This window comes from Pteronotus mesoamericanus, unplaced genomic scaffold (assembly GCF_021234165.1).
Source record: "Pteronotus mesoamericanus isolate MK-2021 breed Mesoamerican mustached bat unplaced genomic scaffold, CSHL_Meso_final contig_177, whole genome shotgun sequence".
Classification (NCBI taxonomy): Eukaryota; Metazoa; Chordata; class Mammalia; order Chiroptera; family Mormoopidae; genus Pteronotus; species Pteronotus mesoamericanus.
Genome location: NW_026555073.1, coordinates 6,024,592 through 6,046,465, shown reverse-complemented (window position 1 = coordinate 6,046,465; position 21,874 = coordinate 6,024,592). Strand labels below are relative to the sequence as shown.

Below are 21,874 nucleotides of genomic sequence, written 5' to 3'. Positions count from 1 at the left end.
TCTCTAATAGCAAAGGTTAACCTAAAGCTCGTTCTACTAAGACTAGCTTTACTGAACTATGTATTTACTGAATTGTAGAGTCCTAGGGGGAGGGAGGGTTTGCTGTTGGCTGGCTTTACTGAGGGCTTGCTTACTGCAGCTGCGAATGTGACTGTCCTAAATGACTGAGAAATTATTGACTACAGCTTGAGACCGTTTTCCACTTGGTCAAAATTATTGCTCTAGATTGGGAAATAATACTTGCAGATAATTTTGGGGGGTAGTAAATGATAACATACTACTCGAATTAGATTTACAAATCAGCCACAACTTAGCGTTTTATTTTAAGGCTGGGAGAAGGCACCCCCAACCTATATGTCTCCTAGATTTAACTGTGTGTCTGCCTCCAACCAGAAATGAAACTATTAGTAATCTATTAGCAGAAATTACTTACTGTTTCTCTAAATTCCTATCTTTTGAACTATAAATATTCCTGGGAGTGGTAAAGGCTAAGCTACAGACAATTCGGCCAATGAGTTTACGAGTTTGATTTATCAGCCAGATGCTAGATTTTCTCAAACAAGGAAGGCTGGCATTTCAGAAGGTACTAGGTTATTGAAAAGAGGACAATGGGAGGAAAAGGGAAGACAATAAAGGGTAAAGGAAAGGGAAGTTTGCTGACTTCATACACCATGACTACTTATTAACCAGAAGTGTATAATGCACATGTTCCATACATAGCCTACAACCTAGAAACAGCCCACAGAATGAGCAGTGCCAATCAGGGGGTTAACTTTTCTGGCTTTAGACTAGAGCAACGTTGCTGCATCTCTGCAGGCTACAGGGTTGGTTTGGATTTACCATCAGATTTCCTGAACGTCTTGCCTGAGAGTTGGCTCTGATGGAAGATTCAGTTCAATGGCTGCAGAATAAGCACTTTTTTTTACCGCCCCCCCCCACCACAGAGGCTTCTGAAGGATTTGTAATTGTATTTGCCAAAGCCAGAGAGCAATTTGTATGTCAAACAAAACCAAGCAGAACCCTATTTCTTAATTGTGGATCAACATTCATGAGAATGAATAGCCTGGAAAGTCTGAATTTGGTAAGTCACAAGATGATTTTCTCCAAAGTGTGTTATATATGAAAAAAATGAGATAAGTTCTTTTTGATTGATTTCCTTATGGAGCTAGCCAATTGTGTTTCAGCAAATCTCAAGAGGAAGTCTTTTTTTGAAACTTTTTGTTCTGAAATTTTTATAGTCACAAGAAGTTATAAAAATAGTATAGAACATCTGTGTGTACCCTTTGCCCAGCTTTCCCCAATGATAAGATCTTTCAAAACTATAGCACATTATCAAAAACACAAAACTGACATTTGTATAATACTATTAACTAAAGACTTTATTTAAGTTCTGAAAATTTTTACATGCACTAATCTGTGCATATGTATAATTCTATGACATTTTATAATATGTATATATTTGTATAACCACTACCAAAATCAAGACTCAAAATTATTCCATGACCAACAACAACAACAATATCTTTGTGCTACATCTTAACAATTCCTCTCATTCCTATATGTTGTTCTCCATTTCTATAATTCTGTTATTTTGAGGATATTATGTACATGTTACCTTTGTAGATTGGCTTTTTAAAATTAGCATAATGTCCTTGAGACCTAGGCAAGTCATTGTGCGTGTCAAAAGTATAGGTTCATTTTTATTGCTCAGTACTACTCCATTTTACAGATGTACCACAGTTTTTTTAAATTTATTTACCCACTGAAGGATATTGTTTCCATCTTTGGGATATTAAAAATACAATTGCTATGAAAATTAATGTACAAGTTTTTGTGTGGACAGACATGTTTTGATTTTTCTTTAGTAGATACCAGAGTGGAATATCTAGGTTATACAGTAAGTAAATATTTGGTTTTATATAAAAACTGTCAGTGTTTTTCAGAGTAGTTGTACCACTTACCATTCTTAACAGCAATAATGAGAGATCCAGTTCTTGATCCTAGTCAGCACTTATTGTCAGTATTTTTTTAATGATATACATTCTAATAGGTATGTATGGTATTTCATTGTAGTTCCAAATCACATTTTTCTAAAGGCTAATGATATTGAATATCTTTTTCTATGCTCTTCAGTGAATTGTATATGTCCTTTGCCAATTTTCTAATTGGGTTCTTTGTTTTCTTACTGTTGACTTTGGAGACTTCTTTACAGAAATGAAAGTCCTTTTTGGATATGTGGCTTGCAAGTATTTTCACCCAGTCTGTGGTTGGTCTTTTTATTCTCTTAACAAGGTCTTCTATAAAGGAAAGTTTTCATTTTTAATGAAGGTCAACATGTTGAATTTGTTTACTTTTTGGGTCATTCTTTTAGTGGCATATCTAAGAACATTTTACCAAGCCCAAGATCCTGAAGATTTTGTATGTTTCATCTAAACATTTTTATAGATTTTAAATTGGATATATGACCAGTTTTAAGTTAATTTTTATATAGGATGTGTGAGATTTAGACCAACATTACTTTATTTTTGTTTATAGATGGATTCCAATTGTACCAACATCATTTGTTCACAAACCAGTCTTTCTTTATTGAATTTTGCACCTTTGTAAAAGTATCAGTCTGCTTTGTAAAAATATCAGTGTGGATCTATTTCTTAATTTTCTATTGTTTCCTTAAGCTATATATCTCATCCTCCACCAATATTACACACTCTTGATTATTTTCACCGTATGGTAAGTCTTAAAATTGGGTAATGTGATTGTTCCAAATTTAGTTTTGTTTTTCATAATTGTTTTAGCTCCTTTATCTTTTCCATATAAATGTTAGAATAGGGTTTTTTAATATGTACAAAAATACATGCTAGAATATACTTCAACATATAGAATATGCCTCAGTATATATAACAAGCCCACAGCTAAAATCATAGTCGATGGTGAAAGATTCAAAGTTTTGCCCTTAAGATCAAGAACAAGACAAGTGCGGACACTCTCACAACTCTTATTTCTTATAGTACAGATGTCATAGCCAGAGCAATAAGGCAATAAAAAGAAAAAAAAGCATGCAAATAGGAATATAAAGTGGAAAATTATCTGTTTGCAGATGACATAATCTTATATATAGAATATCCTAAAGATTTCACCAATAAACTGTTAGAATTAATCAACAAATTTAGTAAAGTTGTACAATACACACAAGCATACAAAATATTGTTTTTCTATACACTCACAACAAATTATCTGAAGTAGAAATAAAGAAATCAATCTCATTTACAATAGCAAAAGTATTAAACACAAGAATAAACTTAACAAAGGAGGTGAAAGGTCTATGTACTAAAACGATAAGATTTTGGTGAAACTGAAGAAAATACAAACACATGAAAAGATCTGATGTTCATAAATTATAAGAATTAATATTATTAGGTTTATTATAATGTTTATAATTACCAAAATGATTTGTATATTCAATGCAATCTCTATCAAAACTCCAAAAGCATTTTTCACAGAAATAGAAAAAAACTATTGAAAATTCATAGAGAAAAACAAAAGAATCCAAAGAGCTAAATCAATCCTAAGAGAGAAGAACAAACCTGGAGGCATTACACTTTCTGATTTAAAACATGGAAATAAAGAACAAACTGACAGTGACCAGAAGGGAGCGGAATAACAGGGGAAAGAAGGGGAAGGGTCAAATCAAGGAACATGTATAAAGGACCCATGGACAAAGCCAACAGGAAGGAGGATTGAATGTGGAAGGTGGGAGTGGGTAGGGCAGGGGAGAGTAATGGGGGAAAAATGGGGACACCTGTAATCGAACAACAATAAAAAATTTAAAAACAAACAAAAAAACTACACTACAATGCAATATTAATCAAACAGTATGGTACTGGAATAAAAACTGATACACAGACCAATGGGCTAAATCAAGAACCAAGTAATAATTGTATGTATTTACAGTCACCTAATATTTTTATTAAGTATATTTTATTGATTAGGCTATTACACTTGACCCATTTTTCCCCTTCGTCTCCCTCTGCCTGGTATCCCCAGTCCTTCCAGCAATCCCCGCCTTAGTTCATGTCCAGGGGTCATACATAGAAGTTTTTTGACTTCTCCATTTCCTATACTATTCTTAACCTCCACCTGTCTATTTTGTACTTGCCAATTATGCTTCTTATTCCCTGTACCTTTTCTCCCATTCTCCCTGTCCCCAACCCCACTGGTAATACTCCAGGTGATCTCCCTTTCTGTGATTCTGTTCCTGTTCTGCTTGTTTCCTTAGTTTGTTTTTTTAGATTCAATTGTTCATAGTTGTGAATTTATTGCCATTTTACTGTTCCTAGTTTTGATCTTTTTCCTAGATAGGTCCCTTTAACATTTCATATAATAAGGGCTTGGTGATGATGAACTCCTTTAACTTTATCTTATCTGGGAAGCACTTTATTTGCCCTTCCATTCTAAATGATAGTTTTGCTGGATAGAGTAATCTTGGGTGGAGGTCCTTGCTTTCTATCACTTTGAATACTTCTTGCTGGTCGGTTCTTGTCTGATTCCTTTTGCGAAATCAGCTGACAGTCTTATGGAAACTCTTTTGTAACTCTCTCCTTTTCTCTTGCTGCTTTTAAGATTCTCTCTTTATCTTTAACTGTTGGCTTTTTAATTATGATGTGTCTTGGTGTGGCCCTTTCTGGGTCCAACTTGTTTGGGACTGTCTGAATTTCCTTCACCAAATTAAGGAAGTTTTCTTTCATTAGTTTTTCAAGTAAGTTTTCAGTTTCTTGCTCTTCCTCTTCTCCATCTGTCACCCCTATGATTCAGATGTTGGTATGTTAAAAGTTGTCCCAGAGGTTCCTAAGTCTCTTCTCATTTTTTTGAATTCTTGTTTCATCTTTCTGTTCCAGTTGAATGTTTATTTCTTCCTTTTGTTCCAAATCTTTGATTCGAATACTAGCTTCCTTCACTTCGCTGTTGGTTCCCTGTATTTTTCTTTATTTCACTTTGTATAGCCTTCACTTCTTCCTTTATTTTGTAGCTGTACTCAATCATTTCTCTGAGCATCCTGATCACCAGTGTTTTGAACTTTGCATCTGACAGGTTGGCTATCTCCGTGTTGCTTAGCTCTTTTCCTGTGGTTTTGTTCTGTTCTTTCATTTGGGTGATATTTCCTCATCTCCTCAATTTGACAGCCTCCCTGTGTTTCTGTGTATTTTAGAGAGCTGCTTTGACTCCCCATGTTGGCGCACCTGTTACATTGTAAAGGGTAGAGCCTTAGTTATTCGCCAGGGCAGGGCAACCTGCTTTGCTGCTTTGTGGCACTGTTTGTGGGGGAGAGGTCAGAGAGAGAGCAATGCCACTTGATCGCCTCTTGCCCCATTTCCAGTCATTTTCCCCACTTCCCACAAGTGACTGGCACCCTTCTAGCTGCTGCCCTGGTGCTGTTTCCCAGAGTGGATGGTTTGTGTATGTTCTAGGGCCCTGTGAGCTTTTAAACAGACTCTTTTGAGAGACTGGCAGTTTCTTCTGCTGCCCCAATCCCTACTGGTTTTTTATAGTCAGAAGTTATAAGGCTTTATTTGCTGGTGCTGGAAACTTGGGCTGCACAATTTGGCCTGGGGCTGGGATCACTTGCTCCCCAATTGTCCCTCCTGGTTTTTATCTGCTGCATATGAATGTGGGACCATCTTTTCCACCATCTGCCGCCACTACTGCCTCCCCACCACCGCCTCGCCTCCGTTGCCTTGCCACCACCACACCATGTTCTCTCTGCCCCGGCTCCCCATCTCCACGCCTCCTACCTGTGAGGATGAATGTTTCTTCTTTAAATCCTTGGTTGTCAGACTTCCATATAGCTCAATTTTCTGGCAGTTCTGGTTGATTATGTTTTTAGATTGGTTGTTATCCTTCTTATGGTTGTGCGAGGAAGTGAAGCATGTCTACCTATGCTTCTATCTTGGCTGGAAGTCACAGTCACCTAATGTTTGATTAGGGACCAAGAATACCCATTAACTGAAAGGCAGTCTCTTCAACAGATGGTACTTGTGTATTTACAATTGTTAAATCCTCTTGGTTATATAATGACCCTCTTTGTCTCTTGTTATATATATATATTTTTTACTTAAAGTGTGTTTTGTCTTGTATAGGTATAGCTACCCTTGCTTTTTCTTGTTTTCCATTTGCATGCAATATCTCTTTCTCTTTCTTCACTTTATGTCTATGTGTGTTCTTACATCTGAGGTGAGTTTCTTTTAGGCAGCATATACTTGGGTATTGTTTCTTAATTCCTTAAACAAGCCTATGGTTTTTGGCTAGAGAATTTAATTCATTTATATTTATAGTAATTATTGATAAGTATGGAATTATAAACCACATATTAATTGTTGTGTGCTTGTTTTCTAGTTCTTTTGTCTCTTCCTTTTTGCTGTACTTTGTAAATTGGTGATTTTTGGTAGTGGTATGCTTTTTACTTTTTGTATATCTACTGTACATTTTTGCTTTGTGGTTATCATGGAGCTTACATAAAATATTTTATAGATGTAATGGTCTATTTTAGGCCAATAAAAACGAAACTTAGATTGCATACAAAAAACTATATCCTATTACTCCCTCATCACATATTTTATTGTTTGTTATCATAACTTACTGCTTTTTATATCATGTATCCATTTACAGATTATTGTATCTATACTTATTTGTAATACTTTTGTTTTTAAAACTTATACTGGAGTTAAATGATTAACACAATATTGTATTACAATACTGGAGTATTCTGAATTTGACTGGTTACTTACATTTACCAATATGTTTTATAACTTTATGTTTTGTTCCTAGTTATCATAGCTGTATTTAAGCTTGAAGAATTACTTTCAGGATTTCCTGTAAGAAACATCTAGTGGTGATGAACTCTCTCAGGTTTGCTTGTTTTGCAAATTCTTAACTCTCCTTAATTTCTGAAACATAATTTTGCTTGGCAATGTTTTCTTAATTGGTGGTTTTATTTTCCAGCATGGTTTCTGTCTTATATAAGATAATTTTAGTTTTCTTATATAAGATAATTTTATTTTCTTGCTGTTTTCAAATTTTTATTTATCTTTGATTTATACTGCTTTAGTATAATGTTTCTTGGATGAGATCTTTTGTGGTTCAAATTTTAGAGTGACCCATTAGCTTCTTGAACTCAATTTTCAAATCTCTTCCGACATATGTGAAGTTCTCAGCCATCATTTCTTTAAATAAGTCTTCTGCAAAAGAGAAGAAAAATGATTCTCCTTCTTCACCTTCTGTGATGCCAATTTATGCATAGATTGTTTCTTTTAATGATATCCCATAATTCAAAAAGGTCTTCTTTTACTCTATTTATTTTTGCTCCCTTCTCAGGATGATTTCAACTGTTTTTTCTTATAGTTCACTAATTCTTTATTCTGATTGATCGTGGTTGATGTTGGAGCTCCCTATTGAGTTCTTCAGTTTGGTCAATTCTTCAAATCTTGCATTGCTGTTTCATTTTTTAAAATTTTTTTGTTTAATTTCTCTTGGCCAATGCATTTTTAAAGTTTCTTTTAGTGTTTTCTATGTATTCTTTTGTAGTTCACTGAATTTGTCAATTCAGAAGAGGATTATTCTGAATTCTTTACGAGTAGGCAGTTCATAAATGTCTATTTCCTTAGGGACAGTCATTGATGTTTTAATTAGTTTCTTTTTGTGCAGTCATGTTTCATTGATTATTCATGATCTTTGAGGATGTGGGCACCTTGTTTATTCTTTATAGACTGGCTTTGGCAGACAAGATTTTTTTACCAACCAGCACATCCAGAGATTATACTAGGCTATCTGGTAGTGTCCATGGGTGGCACTGCTACTGCAGTTTTTGAGCCTGCAATTCTGGTTATTGGGTTAGCAAGTATTAGTCTTGTTGTTTGGGTACGCAGGAACCAGTCTTGTGGCTGGGTCAGGGGAAGGGCCTGGAGTTTGAGTAAAACAGGGCAGGACTAGCTCTCCAGTCTATAGTGATGAGCTTGAGCCCGGTGCCTGTGCAGGTGATCCTGGATCCTGGAAACACAGGAGTCAATTAATGCCAGGGACCACTGGGCAGGCCCAGTATCTGAGTGCCAGGGTCAGTCCAGTACTGGAATGGGTTTATGGAAGGCTTAATGAGAGCTTGGGCCACAGGATGTGTCATGGGTTGTGGGAGCTGGCTGGTCTTGGGATGTAGAGGGAGCCTAGATTCATGCCTCTGGTTTTATTTTGTTTGTAAGTTTATTTTGTTAATTAGATTCTACATATGAGTGAGATTATATGGTACTGTCTTTCTCTGGCTGGCTTATTTTGTTCCCACTGTTGGTGGGAATGCAGATTGCTGCATCCACTGTGGAAAACAATAAGGAGTTTCCTCAAAATATAAAAATGGTCCTCTTTTTCCACATCTTACCAGCATTTGTTGTTTGTTATTTATTGATAATAGCCATTCTGACAGGTGTGAGGTGACATCTCATTGTGGTTTTATTTTGCATCTCACTGCTCATTAGTGCCATTGAGCATTTTTTTCATGTCTCTTGGCCCTCTGTATGTCCTCTTTGGAGAAGTGTCTATTCAGACTGCTTGCCCATTTTTTAATTGGATACTTTGTCTTCCTGGTGTTGAGCTGTGTAAGTTGTTTATATATTTTGTAAACTAACCCCTTAGCAGATGTATCATTTGCAAATATGTTCAGCAATACCACTTCAGGCAATATATTTAAAAAATCCCAAAAATGCTAATCAGAAAAAAAATGTATGCACCTCTATGTTCATAGCACCATTATGTACAATATCCAAGATTTGGAAACAGCCCAAGGGCCCATCATTAGAACAGTGGATAAAAAGCTATGGTACTTCTACACAATGAAATACTATGCAGCAATAAAAAAGAAGAAACTCTTATACTTTGGAATAGTATAGATGGACCTCCAGGATACAATGCTAAGCAAAATAAGCCACTCAGAGAAAGACAATACCATATGATCTCGTATATGTAACACATACACACAGACAACAGCATGATGATAGCCAGAGAGAAAGGGTATGGGGGATAAAAGGAGGTAGGTAAAGTGGGGGTAAATGGGGATGGAATGAAGCTTTGCTTGGGCTGATGGATGCACGATGCAGTGTGCAGGTGATGTTTTATTGTGTTATACACTTGAAACCTGTAAGGTTTTCTGAACCAATGTCGCTCTAATAAATTCAATTTTTAAAAAGCTGATGAAAAAATCTTAAAAAAATGAAATTTTTGCTTGGCTTGAACTTAACTGTTTTTGTTTTTGACAACAAAGGAGAACACTGGAATTCTGAAGATGACACAGTTTAGTTTTCTATAAAAAGTGTTTTAGAAACATTGTTTATATAATCCATAAGTCGGTGGTTATTTTGAAAATTAATAATAATATTTATTTATTATTTACACATTTTTTGAGCCATGAATTATTTTATTGTATTTTTCCCTTACCATCATTGAGTTCCCTTGTATCATCCATACAAGTTAATCACCAGTTGAAATATAAATGTTTCGGTAAGTTTATTAGGTTTTTCTCAAGGGTCAATGGTGGTAGAAAACACTACTAAAAGCTCAACTTTTCCTTTTTTTAATTTTATCTAATTATTTTATTATTTTTTCTTTTAAAAACATTTTTAAATCATGTTTATTCTATTACAGTTGTCTCAATTTTTCCCCTTTTACCCCTCTCTACCCATCCCACCCCGCCCCGCCCCCCAGTCAATTCCCACCTGCTGCCCATGGCCATGGGTCATTCATACATGTCCTTTGTCTAGTCCCTTCCCCTTCTTTCCACCATTGTCCTCTTTCCCCATCCACTCTGGTCACTTTCAGTCTGCTCCATGTTTCCGTGCCTGTGGTTTATTTTATTCATTAGTTTCTTTTGTTGGATAGATCCCACTTACAGGTGAGATCTTACGCTATTTGTCTTTCACTGACTGGCTTATTTCACTTAGCTTATTATTCTCCAGTTCCATCTATGTTGTTGCAAAAGGTAGGAGTGCCATCTCTCTCTCTCTTTCTCTCTTTCTTTCTTTCATGCAGATTGATTTTTTTTATTTTTTCAATGTCAAAGTCAATTATAAAATATTAAAAAAATTAAAACCATTATAAAGTCTCAGGAATTAAACCAAAATGACATCAGCACAGAAATAATCAAGTAGATCAATGAAGTATAATGATCATTCTAGAGACAAATGTATATATTTGTCTAACAATGTAATATATGATTGATATTTCAAATCAATGGGTAAAATAAGGCTTATTCTACAAATAAGGTGCATGGACCACTATTACTTGAAATAAAACAAATAGAGAGCCCTATTTCACACATTATACAAGAAATATTCAGGTGAGTTAAAAGTCAATATGTAGAATCTAAGGAGTTCTAGGAGAAAATAGAAAATAATATTTTTCTTACCCTGAAGTAAAATATTCAAACCCAGAAGATATAAAGAAAAATATTGATAATATGACTATATTAAACATTTAAGACCATACAGTAATATACATATACAAAAAGTTAAAGGATGGGTAATAGAATAGGAAAGTATTTACAACACATCCAAAAAAGGGTTAATGGTTTGTTTTGTTTTGGGGTTTTTTTTTAGGGAAAAAATTCTACAAACATTTCATCAAAAAAATGGATAAAGAATACCAAACAGTCATTTAAAGCTTTTTAAAAATAATAGAAACAGGCAAGAAATATACAAAAACAGGTTTAGTTTCAACAAATAATAAAGGAACAATTAAAATAACACATCATTGTCACAATTAGATTAATAAGTATTAAAAAAATATTGGTAATATCAAGTATTGGCAACTGTGAAAGGACCTGGGTATTCATAGACTCTTTTTCTTCATCTTAAAGCAGTCCCTTTAGCATATTTTGCAGTGCTGGTTTGGTGGAGATGTATTCTTTTAACCTTCTTTTGTATGGGAAAATCCTTATTTCGCCTTCCATTTTAATGGAGAGCCTTGCTGGGTAGAGCAGTCTTGGTTACAGGATTTTGCTTTTCATGACTTGGAATATTTCTTGCCATTCCCTTCTGGCTTGCAGAGATTCTGTTGAGAAGTCAGCTGCTAGTCGTATTGGGGCTCCCTTTTATGTTACTACCTGTTTCTCCCTTGCTTGCTTTAGGATTCCCTGTTTGTCTTTGATATTTGCCATTTTAATGATGATGTATCTTGGAGTGGGCCTCCTTGGGTTTCTCTTGAATGGGACCCTCTGTGCTTCCTGGACTTGCGTGACTTTTTCTCTCCTCCAATGAGGGAAATTTTCCATTATGACTTTTTCAAACAGGTTCTCTATCCCTTTCTCATCCTCTTCTCCTTCTGGTATCCCTATTATATGGATATTATTATGTTTCAGGTTGTCTTGCATTTCCCTCAATGCCTCTTCATGCTTTTTGAGTCTTTTTTCATTTTCTTGCTCTTTCTGGGAGCCTTTTTCTACCTTGTCCTCCAGCTCACTGATTCGGTCTTCAGCTTCATTGAACCTACTTTTGATTCCTTCTACTGTGTTCTTCCATTCAGAAATCGTATTGTTCATTTCCTCTTGTCTCTTATTGATAGTTTCTATGTCCTTTTTCATGCTGATATAGTTTGCAGTAAGTTCCTCATAGTTTCCCTGTAGTTTTTGGTAATTCTCTCTGTGCTCAGTGAGCTCATTGAGTTTCCTTAGAACCATTGTTTGGAACTCAATATCTGATAGTTTACTTGCCTCTGTTTCCTTTATTTCTCTTTGTACGGATTGCTCCTTTCCCTTCGAGTGGGGTGTATTTCTTTTTCTTTTCATTATTTGTGAGACTCTTCTCTTTTGCTGCTGAATCTTAAGTTGATCTGTCTTGCTTTCCTGACTTTGTGGTGTGAACTTCTATGGTAGGAGACTGCTGTTTTTACTTTCTGGATCTGCCTCTGATGATGTCAGATGTCATTCCTGAACTTAGGCAGTCTGTTCGAGACTTCCAGGAACCTACTGTCTGTGGCTGTCTCCTTTAGCTGTTAATCTAGTCACTCTGCACTCAACAGGGCGCCTTAGGCAGCTCAGGGAGGAGCGGAGTCCTTCCTGGGGCCAGTGTTATTGGGTCCTCTCATGCTGCTGCTGTATGGGGGAGGAGTCAGCACTAGGATCTTGCCAGCTACTCTATCTGTTCTCTCCCCAAAGCCTCCATACCCAGTCTCTTCTCAAGTGTCTCCAGACCTCTCTGCGCCCCCTTTAGCCAGGGATCTACTATCTGCAGCTGCCACTCTGCACTCAGCAGGTGGCTAAGACAACACAGGGTGGGGAGGAATCCCACCTGGGGGTGGGCCTATTCAGTCCCCTGATGCTGCTGCCGCTCACGGGGAGTGGTCTCTGCACGAGCACCATGGTTGCTGCCGCATGGGTGATGAGTCAGCACGGAGATCCTGCTGGCTACTCTCTCAGTTCTCTCCCCAAAGCCTCTTTCCCCAGTCTCTCCTCAGGTGTCTCTAGCCCACTCTGTCCCTGCCTTTGCCGTAGACCAGGGTAAGTGGCTACAAATAAAAATTTATGCGTTGGCCCTTTAAATGGTTCTTTGTGTCTCCAGCCCCGTCTCTGGCAGAGAGCAACCCTGCCGCTTTTTGCAGCTGGGTGTTATCTGTGTACTTTTTGGGGTCTAGTGCTGTGGGTTAGAGATCCCTGCTTATGGTTTAGACCCCGCTCGTCTCAGGGGGATCCAACTGGCCGTTTCAGTACCCTTCTGGTGCTGCTGCCCGTGGGTGCCCCGCCCGCCTTCTCAGGTCTGTACCGCACTCCTTACCAGTTAGATTGCGCTAAAGCCGATTCTTCTGTCTCCGAGGTTACAAGGCTCCTCTCTTGCTATTGTTCAGTTGTTTGTTCCAGGTGATTTCTTCCCAATTTAGTTGTAATTCCAGGTTGGTCCTGCGAGGAAGTCAGTGTGACCTCCCCTCACTCTTCCGCCATCTTGATTCACCTCAACTTTTCAATATAGCATTAAGAGAACTGAAAATTTTTTAAAAAGAAATTCTTATTTTTTCCTAAAACCTAAACACAAGGGAATATTTTTATCTTAATTTTTGTTTTGTTTTATCATTATTTTTCTTCCACATGGTCACCACAGCAGAAATAATGGAATGAAATAGACCAGACTGTACTGCACATTTACGAAAATTAGGTCACAAACTTTTTCTGTGAATTTCCTCATTCACGGTGGGAGAGAATATATTAGTTGTCTTGGTCTATTTTGGCCACTATAACAAAAATACCATAGACTGAGTTGTTTTAATAAAATTTATTTCTTACAATTTTTGAAGCTGAGAAGTCTGAGATAAAGATGCTATCAGATTTAGTGTCTGGTGAAAATCCGCTTCCTGGCTCATAGACAGTGGTCTGCTCACTGGTGGAAGGAACAAGGGAGCTTTCTGCGGTCTCATTTTTAGAAAGGCACTAATCCCCTGATGACTGAATCACCTCCCAAAGACCCTAACTCAGAATACCATCACAGTAGGGATTATGTTTCAACACATGAATTTGAGGGGAACATAAACATTCAAACAGTCTATAGCATTAATTAAATGATTCACAATATTTGTTAGGAGATAATACATGGTTTCTCAGATAACACACAATCTTTGTTGGTCTAAACAGTGCATTAGGGAAGTGATTTTTCAACATATGGTCCCTGGATCACATGGGACTTTCAGAAGTATAAATTCTTAGTTCCTAACCTAGACCTACAAAATCAGAAACTCTGTGGGAGGGACGGCCCTCCAAATGTTTCTAAAGCTACAAGTTGGAAAACCACTGTATTAAGGTGGGAATAATAAGTTCTGTCTAGATTGATTTGTGAGTAGGTAAAGGAAGTTGCTTTGAGGTAGACCTTAAAGAATGAGTCAGAATTTTGTATACCATACTTCTTCCTCCAGCTAAAAAGAACTTGACATATTTGGAAAACCAATAGACCTGACATTGTGGTGTTATGGGAAAGAGTATCAGCTTTGGAATTCTATATAGGATGCGCTCCTGAAGACATACATCAAAAGCTTAGAAATTTCACTTTCAAGAGCTCATCGAAAGGAAATAGTTCCTCAAATGTAAAATGATGAGTGTACAAGAATGTTTATCGAGACATTGTTTCTAAAATTGAAAAAATGAGTATGAAGCTCAGTGTGCACTAGATAAATAAATTATGATACATAATTCTGGTGGAATTCTAAGGATGCATTAAAATGATTATTGAGATACATATTTATTGACAAGACACTATATTCATAAGTATGATCAAATACAAACTGATTATAAAATGTATGTGAATATGAGTCAAGTTTAGTTAAAATATCTACACATGCTTTTATTTATAGATCTATAGGCTTAAAAATAGAGTGTTATCCACCAAAATGGAATATATATATATATTTGGCAATGGAATATATATATGGTTTGTTTTTACTTATCTGTATTTTCTAATGTGCTATTCTATTCCTTGCGTGAAAAAATAATGAAGATTTTAAAACAACCTAATCTAAAACTTTTAAGCAGATTTTGCACAATCTTATCTTTAGGGACTAGGAATACTCATTCTGTTTTTAAAAACACTGTATTTGTCCTGGAATATTTGGAAAGAACTAATCCTTGTTGTAACAGTTCACTGTCAAGGTTAGTATTCGAAATCTGGCATAGGTTTATTTCTGAAAGTTTGTATTATTATTATATAATTACAAAAATATGGTTTTCATGTTACAGTTTCTTGGAAAAATAAAAATTGCTCTGTGGTTTTGCCAGTAATTTTCTATGTGAGTTTGGAAAATTTAATTTCCCTGTTTTTTGGCCTTTGTTTTCTCATCTGTAAAAAGTTGCAAGATCAGAAGATCTTGATGAACTTTAACAGCTTTAATATTCTAAGAATATATAATAAATTTAGAAAACTACCTCAGAGAACTATATGAGAGTATAAGTATGGAGGCTGAAAAAATCCAAACTCTTTAAAATACCCTTTAAAGAATTCTTCTTCAGTTGTTACACAGGGGATTGTTGATACTTCTCTCCTTTAGTATGGTTTCTCCCTTAATTGAATTTTAAAACAAATTATGTGTTAAATATCAAGATATTTGAATGTTGGTATACTTCTGACACCTGGTGGTCAAATCAAACATCACAGCTAAATTCTAATTCCCCAGACACTCATCCACTTCCTCTCAGTGGGACTTTTCCCCTCTGATTTATCCATTCATCATGCATCCAGTCATTCACTCAACAAACACTTAACGGATATCAGCTGTCTTTAAGACACTTACTGTGGAGGAAAGGAAGAAGTAATAATGAGTTTTTGGTGTGTATGAGATTGCAATCTATTTAGGGCAACAGATTAGAGTCCATGGAATTAGAAGTCAGAGTAGGCTTCTTGGAGGAAGTGAGTCTTGCCTTTCTTGGGGCTTTAGTTCCCCTATCTATAAAATGGTGGTAGTATTTCACTGTTGTGTGGGATTGCTGTGCACAAAGTATGCACCAAGTACTTAGTAAAGCACCTTGCCCAAAGTAGACATCCAGTGATTATTAGCTGTTATTATAACAAAACCAAAGATAATCAGGGATGACTTTGAGTATATTGACTATTCTCCAAACTTAATTTCAAAATTCAGGCTCAAGCTTACATAGTTTTTTCTTTAGATTGACTGTACAGAACATGAGATCAATTATTTTAGTTAGTTCAGTGGATAAACAAACCACAAAAGAGATATTTACAATTTGCTAGACAAAGCAGTCAATTCAGCAAAACAGTCGACTCAGTTAAAATAACATTAAAAGTTGTTTACTTAAATGAGCTGATTGCTTGACTGCAATGAAATGTCAGTTAGTAAATACAGTCTATTTGAAAATCCCATCTAGTCAGTGCAAAAGCATCAAATAGGCCTCTTGGCATTATGTGAGCTGTGTGTGGGTTAACTGAATCTTAAAACTTTTTAATTGGTTGTGTTTGGGGTTAAGTAAGCACTTTCTTAGACCCTATGTTGCTTCCAGTTGTTAAGGTTGAGTCTGTCTCATTTTCCCTTTAATTACATAAAATATGAAGCAAACTGTCTTTGCAAGCAATAAAATGTACATGGAACCATTAAAAGCTTATTTACTCTTTATTTTTTCTACAATGAGACACATAAGTCATATTTCCTAAAAATATCAAACTTTTGGGTAGTTAAACTGCCATTTTCAAGGTTAAAACAAAGAGTGGTGTAGTCGCTTTTGGCCAAAAGCAATAATGTTCTGATCCAGAAAAACAAAAACAAGAGCAAGGACCGTGTCATTTTAGAAATGTCGTACCTGAATAAAGGGAAGATTTGAGAGAGGACAGCACTGCTGTCTTCAGATATTTGCAATGTGTCATGTATAACAGGACTTTATTTGGCTTTGGTAGGCAGAACTATGTAGAAAAAAATGACAGGGATACAGATTTTTACTCATTAGAGGAACGAACTTTCTAACAACTGTGATTGTTAAAAGTAGACATTTCTCCACAGGCATGCAGATGGTCAACAGGCATGAAAAGATGCTCAGTGTTACTAATCATAACAAAAATGTAAATCAAAACCACAATGAGATATCACCTCACACCTAGAATGGCTATTTATCAAAAAGTCAATAAATGACAAGCATTGGTGAAGATGTAGAGAAAAGGGAACCCTTGTGCATTTTAAGTTGGGGCAGCCACTATTGGAAAAAGTATAGAGGTTCCCAAAAATGTGGAGAAAAGGGAACCTTTGTGCACTGTTGGTCGGATTGTGAGTTGGGGCAGCCATTACTGGAAAAAAGTATGGAGGTTCCTAAAAATATTAAAGTGTTAAAAATAGCAATTCTATTTCTAGTTATTTATTTAAAGAAAATGAAAACACTATTTCAAGAATTATAAGCGCCTCGATGTTCATTTTAGCATTATTGACAATAGCCAAGATCTGAAAGCAGCCTTGGTGTCCATTGATTGATGAATGGTTAAAGAAAACCTCTCTCTCTCTCTCTCTCTCTCTCTCTCTCTCTCTCACACACACACACACACACACACACACACACACACACACACACACACTGGAATCTACTCAGCCATAAAAAGAATGAAATTTTGCTATTTACAACAATGTGGATGCACCTAAATGGTATTATGCTAAGAGAATTAAGTCAGACAGAGAAAGACAAATACCCTGTGATTTCACCATGTGGAATCTAAGAAACAATAAATAAATAAACAAACAAAATATAAACAGACTCATAGATACAAGGAACAGACTGATGATTGCCAGATGGGAGGAGGATGGCGGGGCTGGGTGAAAAAGTAAAAGGATTAAGAAGTACAAATTGGTAGTTACAAAATAGTCATGGGGATGTAAAGCCCAGCATTGGGAATATAGTCAATAATATTATAATAATTATATGATGCGAGGAGAGTGGTAGACTTATTGAGGTACATAAATGTCTAATCACTATGTTGTACACCTAAAAGCAATATAATAATGTGTGCCAAGTATACTTTAAGAATATTTTTCAAATGTAACTATCTACATTAATAAATTTTTACTGAACTTTCCCTGAGAGCTGAAGTAGAAATAGTTCCTTTTGTTGCATCTACCACAAGATACCCTGTAGTACTTCCCATACTCTGGTAGTTTTTTTTTTAAATGGTTGCAAGGATAGTCTCAATACATGTGAATGCCTGAGGCTAATATAATTCTGTAAATAAGCACAGATCATTAAAGTTACAGAAGCTTCTAGAATCTTCCATGACTTATGAGCAGAACTAATTTTGTCCTAGCTAAATTCTGAAAGAGGCAAAGGTAACCTGAGTTTCACCATCTTTTCCAGGACTGTGTCCTTCTAAACCTGGTGACCTGGCAGCCATTCCCCAGGCTCTTACCCTGTTTCATTCACAAAGATCTATATACTTATCGCAGCAGTCACTTAATTCTTGATAAGACTGAAATTAAAAGTGGATTAAATTTTCTCTTGCCCAGAGTTGAGGATAGGGAAATCAGCTAGATTTCAAATTTATAATAAAGATGGAGGCAACTGTAAAGGTGAAATGTGGAATTCCACAAGAGTATTAGAATGTATGTCTGGGAGCTATTTTTGTTTGTTTGTTTGTTTAGTTTTTTTATTGTTGTTCAAGTAGTTGTCTCCATTTCCCCTACCTCCACTCTCTCCCACCCTTGATCCTCCCCCACTGCATTGTCTTTGTCCATGTGTCCTTTATACATGTTCCTTCCTTTCCCCTTAACCCCCCTCCCCTCTGGTTACTGCCTGTTCTTTATTTCAGAGTCTCTGGTAGTATTTTGTTTATTTGTTTGTTTGTTTTGTTCATTAGGTTCCACTTACAGGTCAGATCATATGGTATTTGTCCTTCACCGCCTGGTTTATTTCACTTAGTATAATGCTCTCCAGTTCATCCATGCTGTCATGAAGGGTAGGAGCTCCTTCTTTCTGCTGCATAGTATTCCATTGTGTAAATGTAGCATAGTTTTTTGAGGGGGCTATGTTTTACTGAGGTCTTATTTGTTGATTATCTCTACAAGTTTGATTATTCCTTTGATGACAAAAGGGAAAACCTGACTGAAGTTATTGCCAAAACAGTTATTTTTTTTGATTCCTGAAAATATTTCCCAAAATACTGTTATCCATTTGTAGATTGTCATGATATTTTTAGTTTACATAGAAAAAGCTGTCTGAATTTATGAAAGTTCACACTTGCATATTTCTTTAGTGGGAAGCAAATATATTTGTATATCCAAATATGTATTGACGTGCCCTTGATGCTATTTTTACTCTGTTTTGTGCAGAAATCATCACTCTGATGCTTTCCTTAAGAAAGGAACATAAATCGCCAAGATGAGAAACAACAGCACAAGAGCAAAGTGCACTGATCTCCAAATGCCATTTCAGCACACGCTCTATGCAACCACTTACATTACCATCTTTATCCCTGGTCTTCTGGCCAACACCGCAGCCTTGTGGGTTCTGTGCCGCTTCATCAGCAAGAAAAACAAAGCCATCATTTTCATGCTCAACCTCTCTGTGGCTGACCTTGCTCACGTGCTGTCCTTACCCCTCCGGATTTACTACTACATCAACCGCCACTGGCCTTTCCAGACGCCCCTTTGCCTGCTGTGCTTCTACCTGAAGTATCTCAACATGTACGCCAGCATTTGCTTCCTGACCTGCATCAGCCTTCAGAGGTGCTTCTTTCTTCTCAAGCCCTTCAGGGCCAGAGACTGGAAGCGAAGGTACGATGTGGGCATCAGCGCTGCCATCTGGGTCGTCGTGGGCACTGCCTGTTTGCCACTTCCAATTCTAAGAAGTACTGGCTTAGCCAACAACACTGAGTTCTGTTTTGCTGATTTAGAGGTCAAACATATTAGCATGGCTTCCTCCATTGCCATGGTAACTATAGCTGAACTTGGAGGGTTTGTGCTACCTGTTATAATTATTACTTATTGCACATGGAAAATGAGAAAATCTTTACAGGAAATCCAAGTTCCCCCTCAGAATACCAAAGAGAGAAAAAAGGCTTTGTGGATGGTTCTGATGTGTGCAGTGGTGTTCATTGTGTGTTTTACACCTTACCACCTCAACTTCCCACTTTTTATGATGGTGAAGCAAGATGTGTTTTCAAACTGCTCCTTTATCAAGAGTACTCTATGTTTCCACATCATTTCCCTGTGTCTTGCAAATCTGAACTGTTGTCTTGACCCAGTTGTATATTATTTTATGACCTCAGAATTTCGTGATAGATTTTCGGAACATGGTGGCCTGGTTTTTCAGTCATGTGTGAGATGCAAGGACAGTGTTTTAGAAATTCATCACAGAAATGAGGATCTTCAAACTATCTCTCTTGAGTTTTTGGAAGATTCCAAGACAACATAATCAAATAATTAGTGGGAATGATATATGTGCTGTATTAGTATAGCAATATCACCTTCAACATTTTTGTTAAGAAATGGTGTTCTTGACTGCTTTAACAAGTCATGGCCCCCTTTATTTCATGTTCAAAACTACTCTTTTGAAAGAGATATTCATGCCTATATTTTATGTCCAAATGCAAACGTATTGTTCACTGGAGAATGTAAGAAAATACAGAAACTAGGGAGCAACAGAATGAATTGCTCACCTGCTGTCAAAGACAGCAATGAGCCCAGTCTTTTCACCTTCTTTTACAGAAAAAGAAATGTAGATTGAAAACAAGCAGATGTAGGTGAATTTTTGAAATGTTTAAAAATGTACATGAGAGTAATATGATCCTAGCTTTATTTAGAAAATCACACTACTTGAACAATGTAGACAAAAGAGGAAAGGTTTATTCAATTAATAGGAGTTATGAGAACTTATTCTTGTAATTTAAAATGTCTACGAGACTTTTACTTTCTCCTCTTGGAGAAACAAACAATTCAGATTCATTCCAAATATCTCCAAAATATCAAGAGATTCACACGCAACACATACACCTTCAACACAAAATAAAATTGTGTTCTAGCTTATTCCACAAAGTTTAGAGTTTCAGGGTTTGCAATGAAAGCTCTTTGCTTGGATGTCTCTGAGTATGTGTGTTGTGATGCATGATTTTATATATTGGCACTCATTCAGAAAATTTGTTTATTTGTTCATTAAAATAAATTGTGACATGGTCTGCCAAGACTAATTCACCTGCATACAACCTGAGTCAAAATTTTGCTTGATAGATTTAAACAATGAAAACTCACACACATGTGCATAGTTTTTTAGGTGGGCTTCAATTCTCTCAGGTAAAGAGATATGTAGGAGGAACATTGGCGAATTGAATCTTACTGTAAATGGAAAAAATGCTAAAAATTACTTTGGTTAAATCATTTTGTAACACAAATCACTCCTATTGGAAAATTTGAAACTTAAAATTTCATATAATGGTTTGTATTAAAATAGTATTTTTAAAGGCAGTGGTTAGTTTTATAAAATTAGAGTCATGTGCTGAATAACAATGTTTCAATCAATGATGGACCAGATATAATGGTATTCCCATATTATTATAATGGGGTTGAAAATTCTTATTGCCCAGTAACATTGTAGCCATCATAATGTCCTAGTGCAATGCATTGCTCATGTGTTTGTGGTAATGCTGATGTAAACAAACCTATGTGCTTCCAGTCATGTAAAAGTACAGCACATAAAATTATATACAGTACATAATACTTGATAATGATGATAAATGACTATATTACTGGTTTATGTATTGATTATACTATTTTCATTATTATTTTACAGTGTACTCTTTCTACTTATGAAAAAAATGTTTGCTATAAACCAGCATGCCTTACTACCTGGCAGCAAACTTATACATCTCATGTTTACCATGTCTCTTGATTGCATTCTTTTCTCTTGCACTTGATTTAATCATGTGTTGTTCTGTGCTGTTGTGTTGTAACATGCTATATAGGATTGTAACCTAGGAGCAAAAGGCTATACCATATAGTCTAGGTGTGTGGTAGGCTCTACAATCTAGGTTTGTATAAGTGCACTCTGTGATGTTCTCAATGACAACATTGCCTAGTGATGCATTTCTGAGAATATTTTCTTTATATGATTGGAAATTCACAAAATATTTTATTTGTGTGAATTTTTTTTGTAATAGTGATTGCCTACCAAAACAAAAACAGGTAACATTTACCACAGGAGGATTAAAGAAAACAGAAAAACTCAAGTTCTCTGAAGTTATTTAGGGATCTATATTTCAGACAGTTTTGTCCTATAGAAATGATTGAGTATCTCTTTAAGTACCTAAATGTTTAGAACACCATTTTAAGTGGAAATGTTTCTAAAATATATTATTTCCTTCCCACTTAAGCAGTTTGTTTTAAACAAGAAGAC

The 21,874-nt window shown here is 36.0% G+C and overlaps 1 protein-coding gene across 1 annotated transcript; it reads left to right on the top strand.

The window, feature by feature from the left end:
• Window positions 1-995: 995 nt before the first annotated feature.
• On the top strand, window positions 996-19,900 carry LOC129065343 (putative P2Y purinoceptor 10). Its single transcript, XM_054566609.1, has 2 exons — window positions 996-1,081; window positions 18,817-19,900. The coding sequence occupies exon 2, from the start codon at window positions 18,866-18,868 to the stop codon at window positions 19,898-19,900; it is 1,035 nt and encodes a 344-aa protein (XP_054422584.1). The 5' UTR covers window positions 996-1,081; window positions 18,817-18,865.
• The last annotated feature ends 1,974 nt before the right edge of the window (window positions 19,901-21,874 follow it).

Bases quoted from the DNA above. Each gene is read 5' to 3' on its own strand.
- LOC129065343 (XM_054566609.1), top strand. From the start codon at position 18,866: ATGAGAAACAACAGCACAAGAGCAAAGTGCACTGATCTCCAAATGCCA.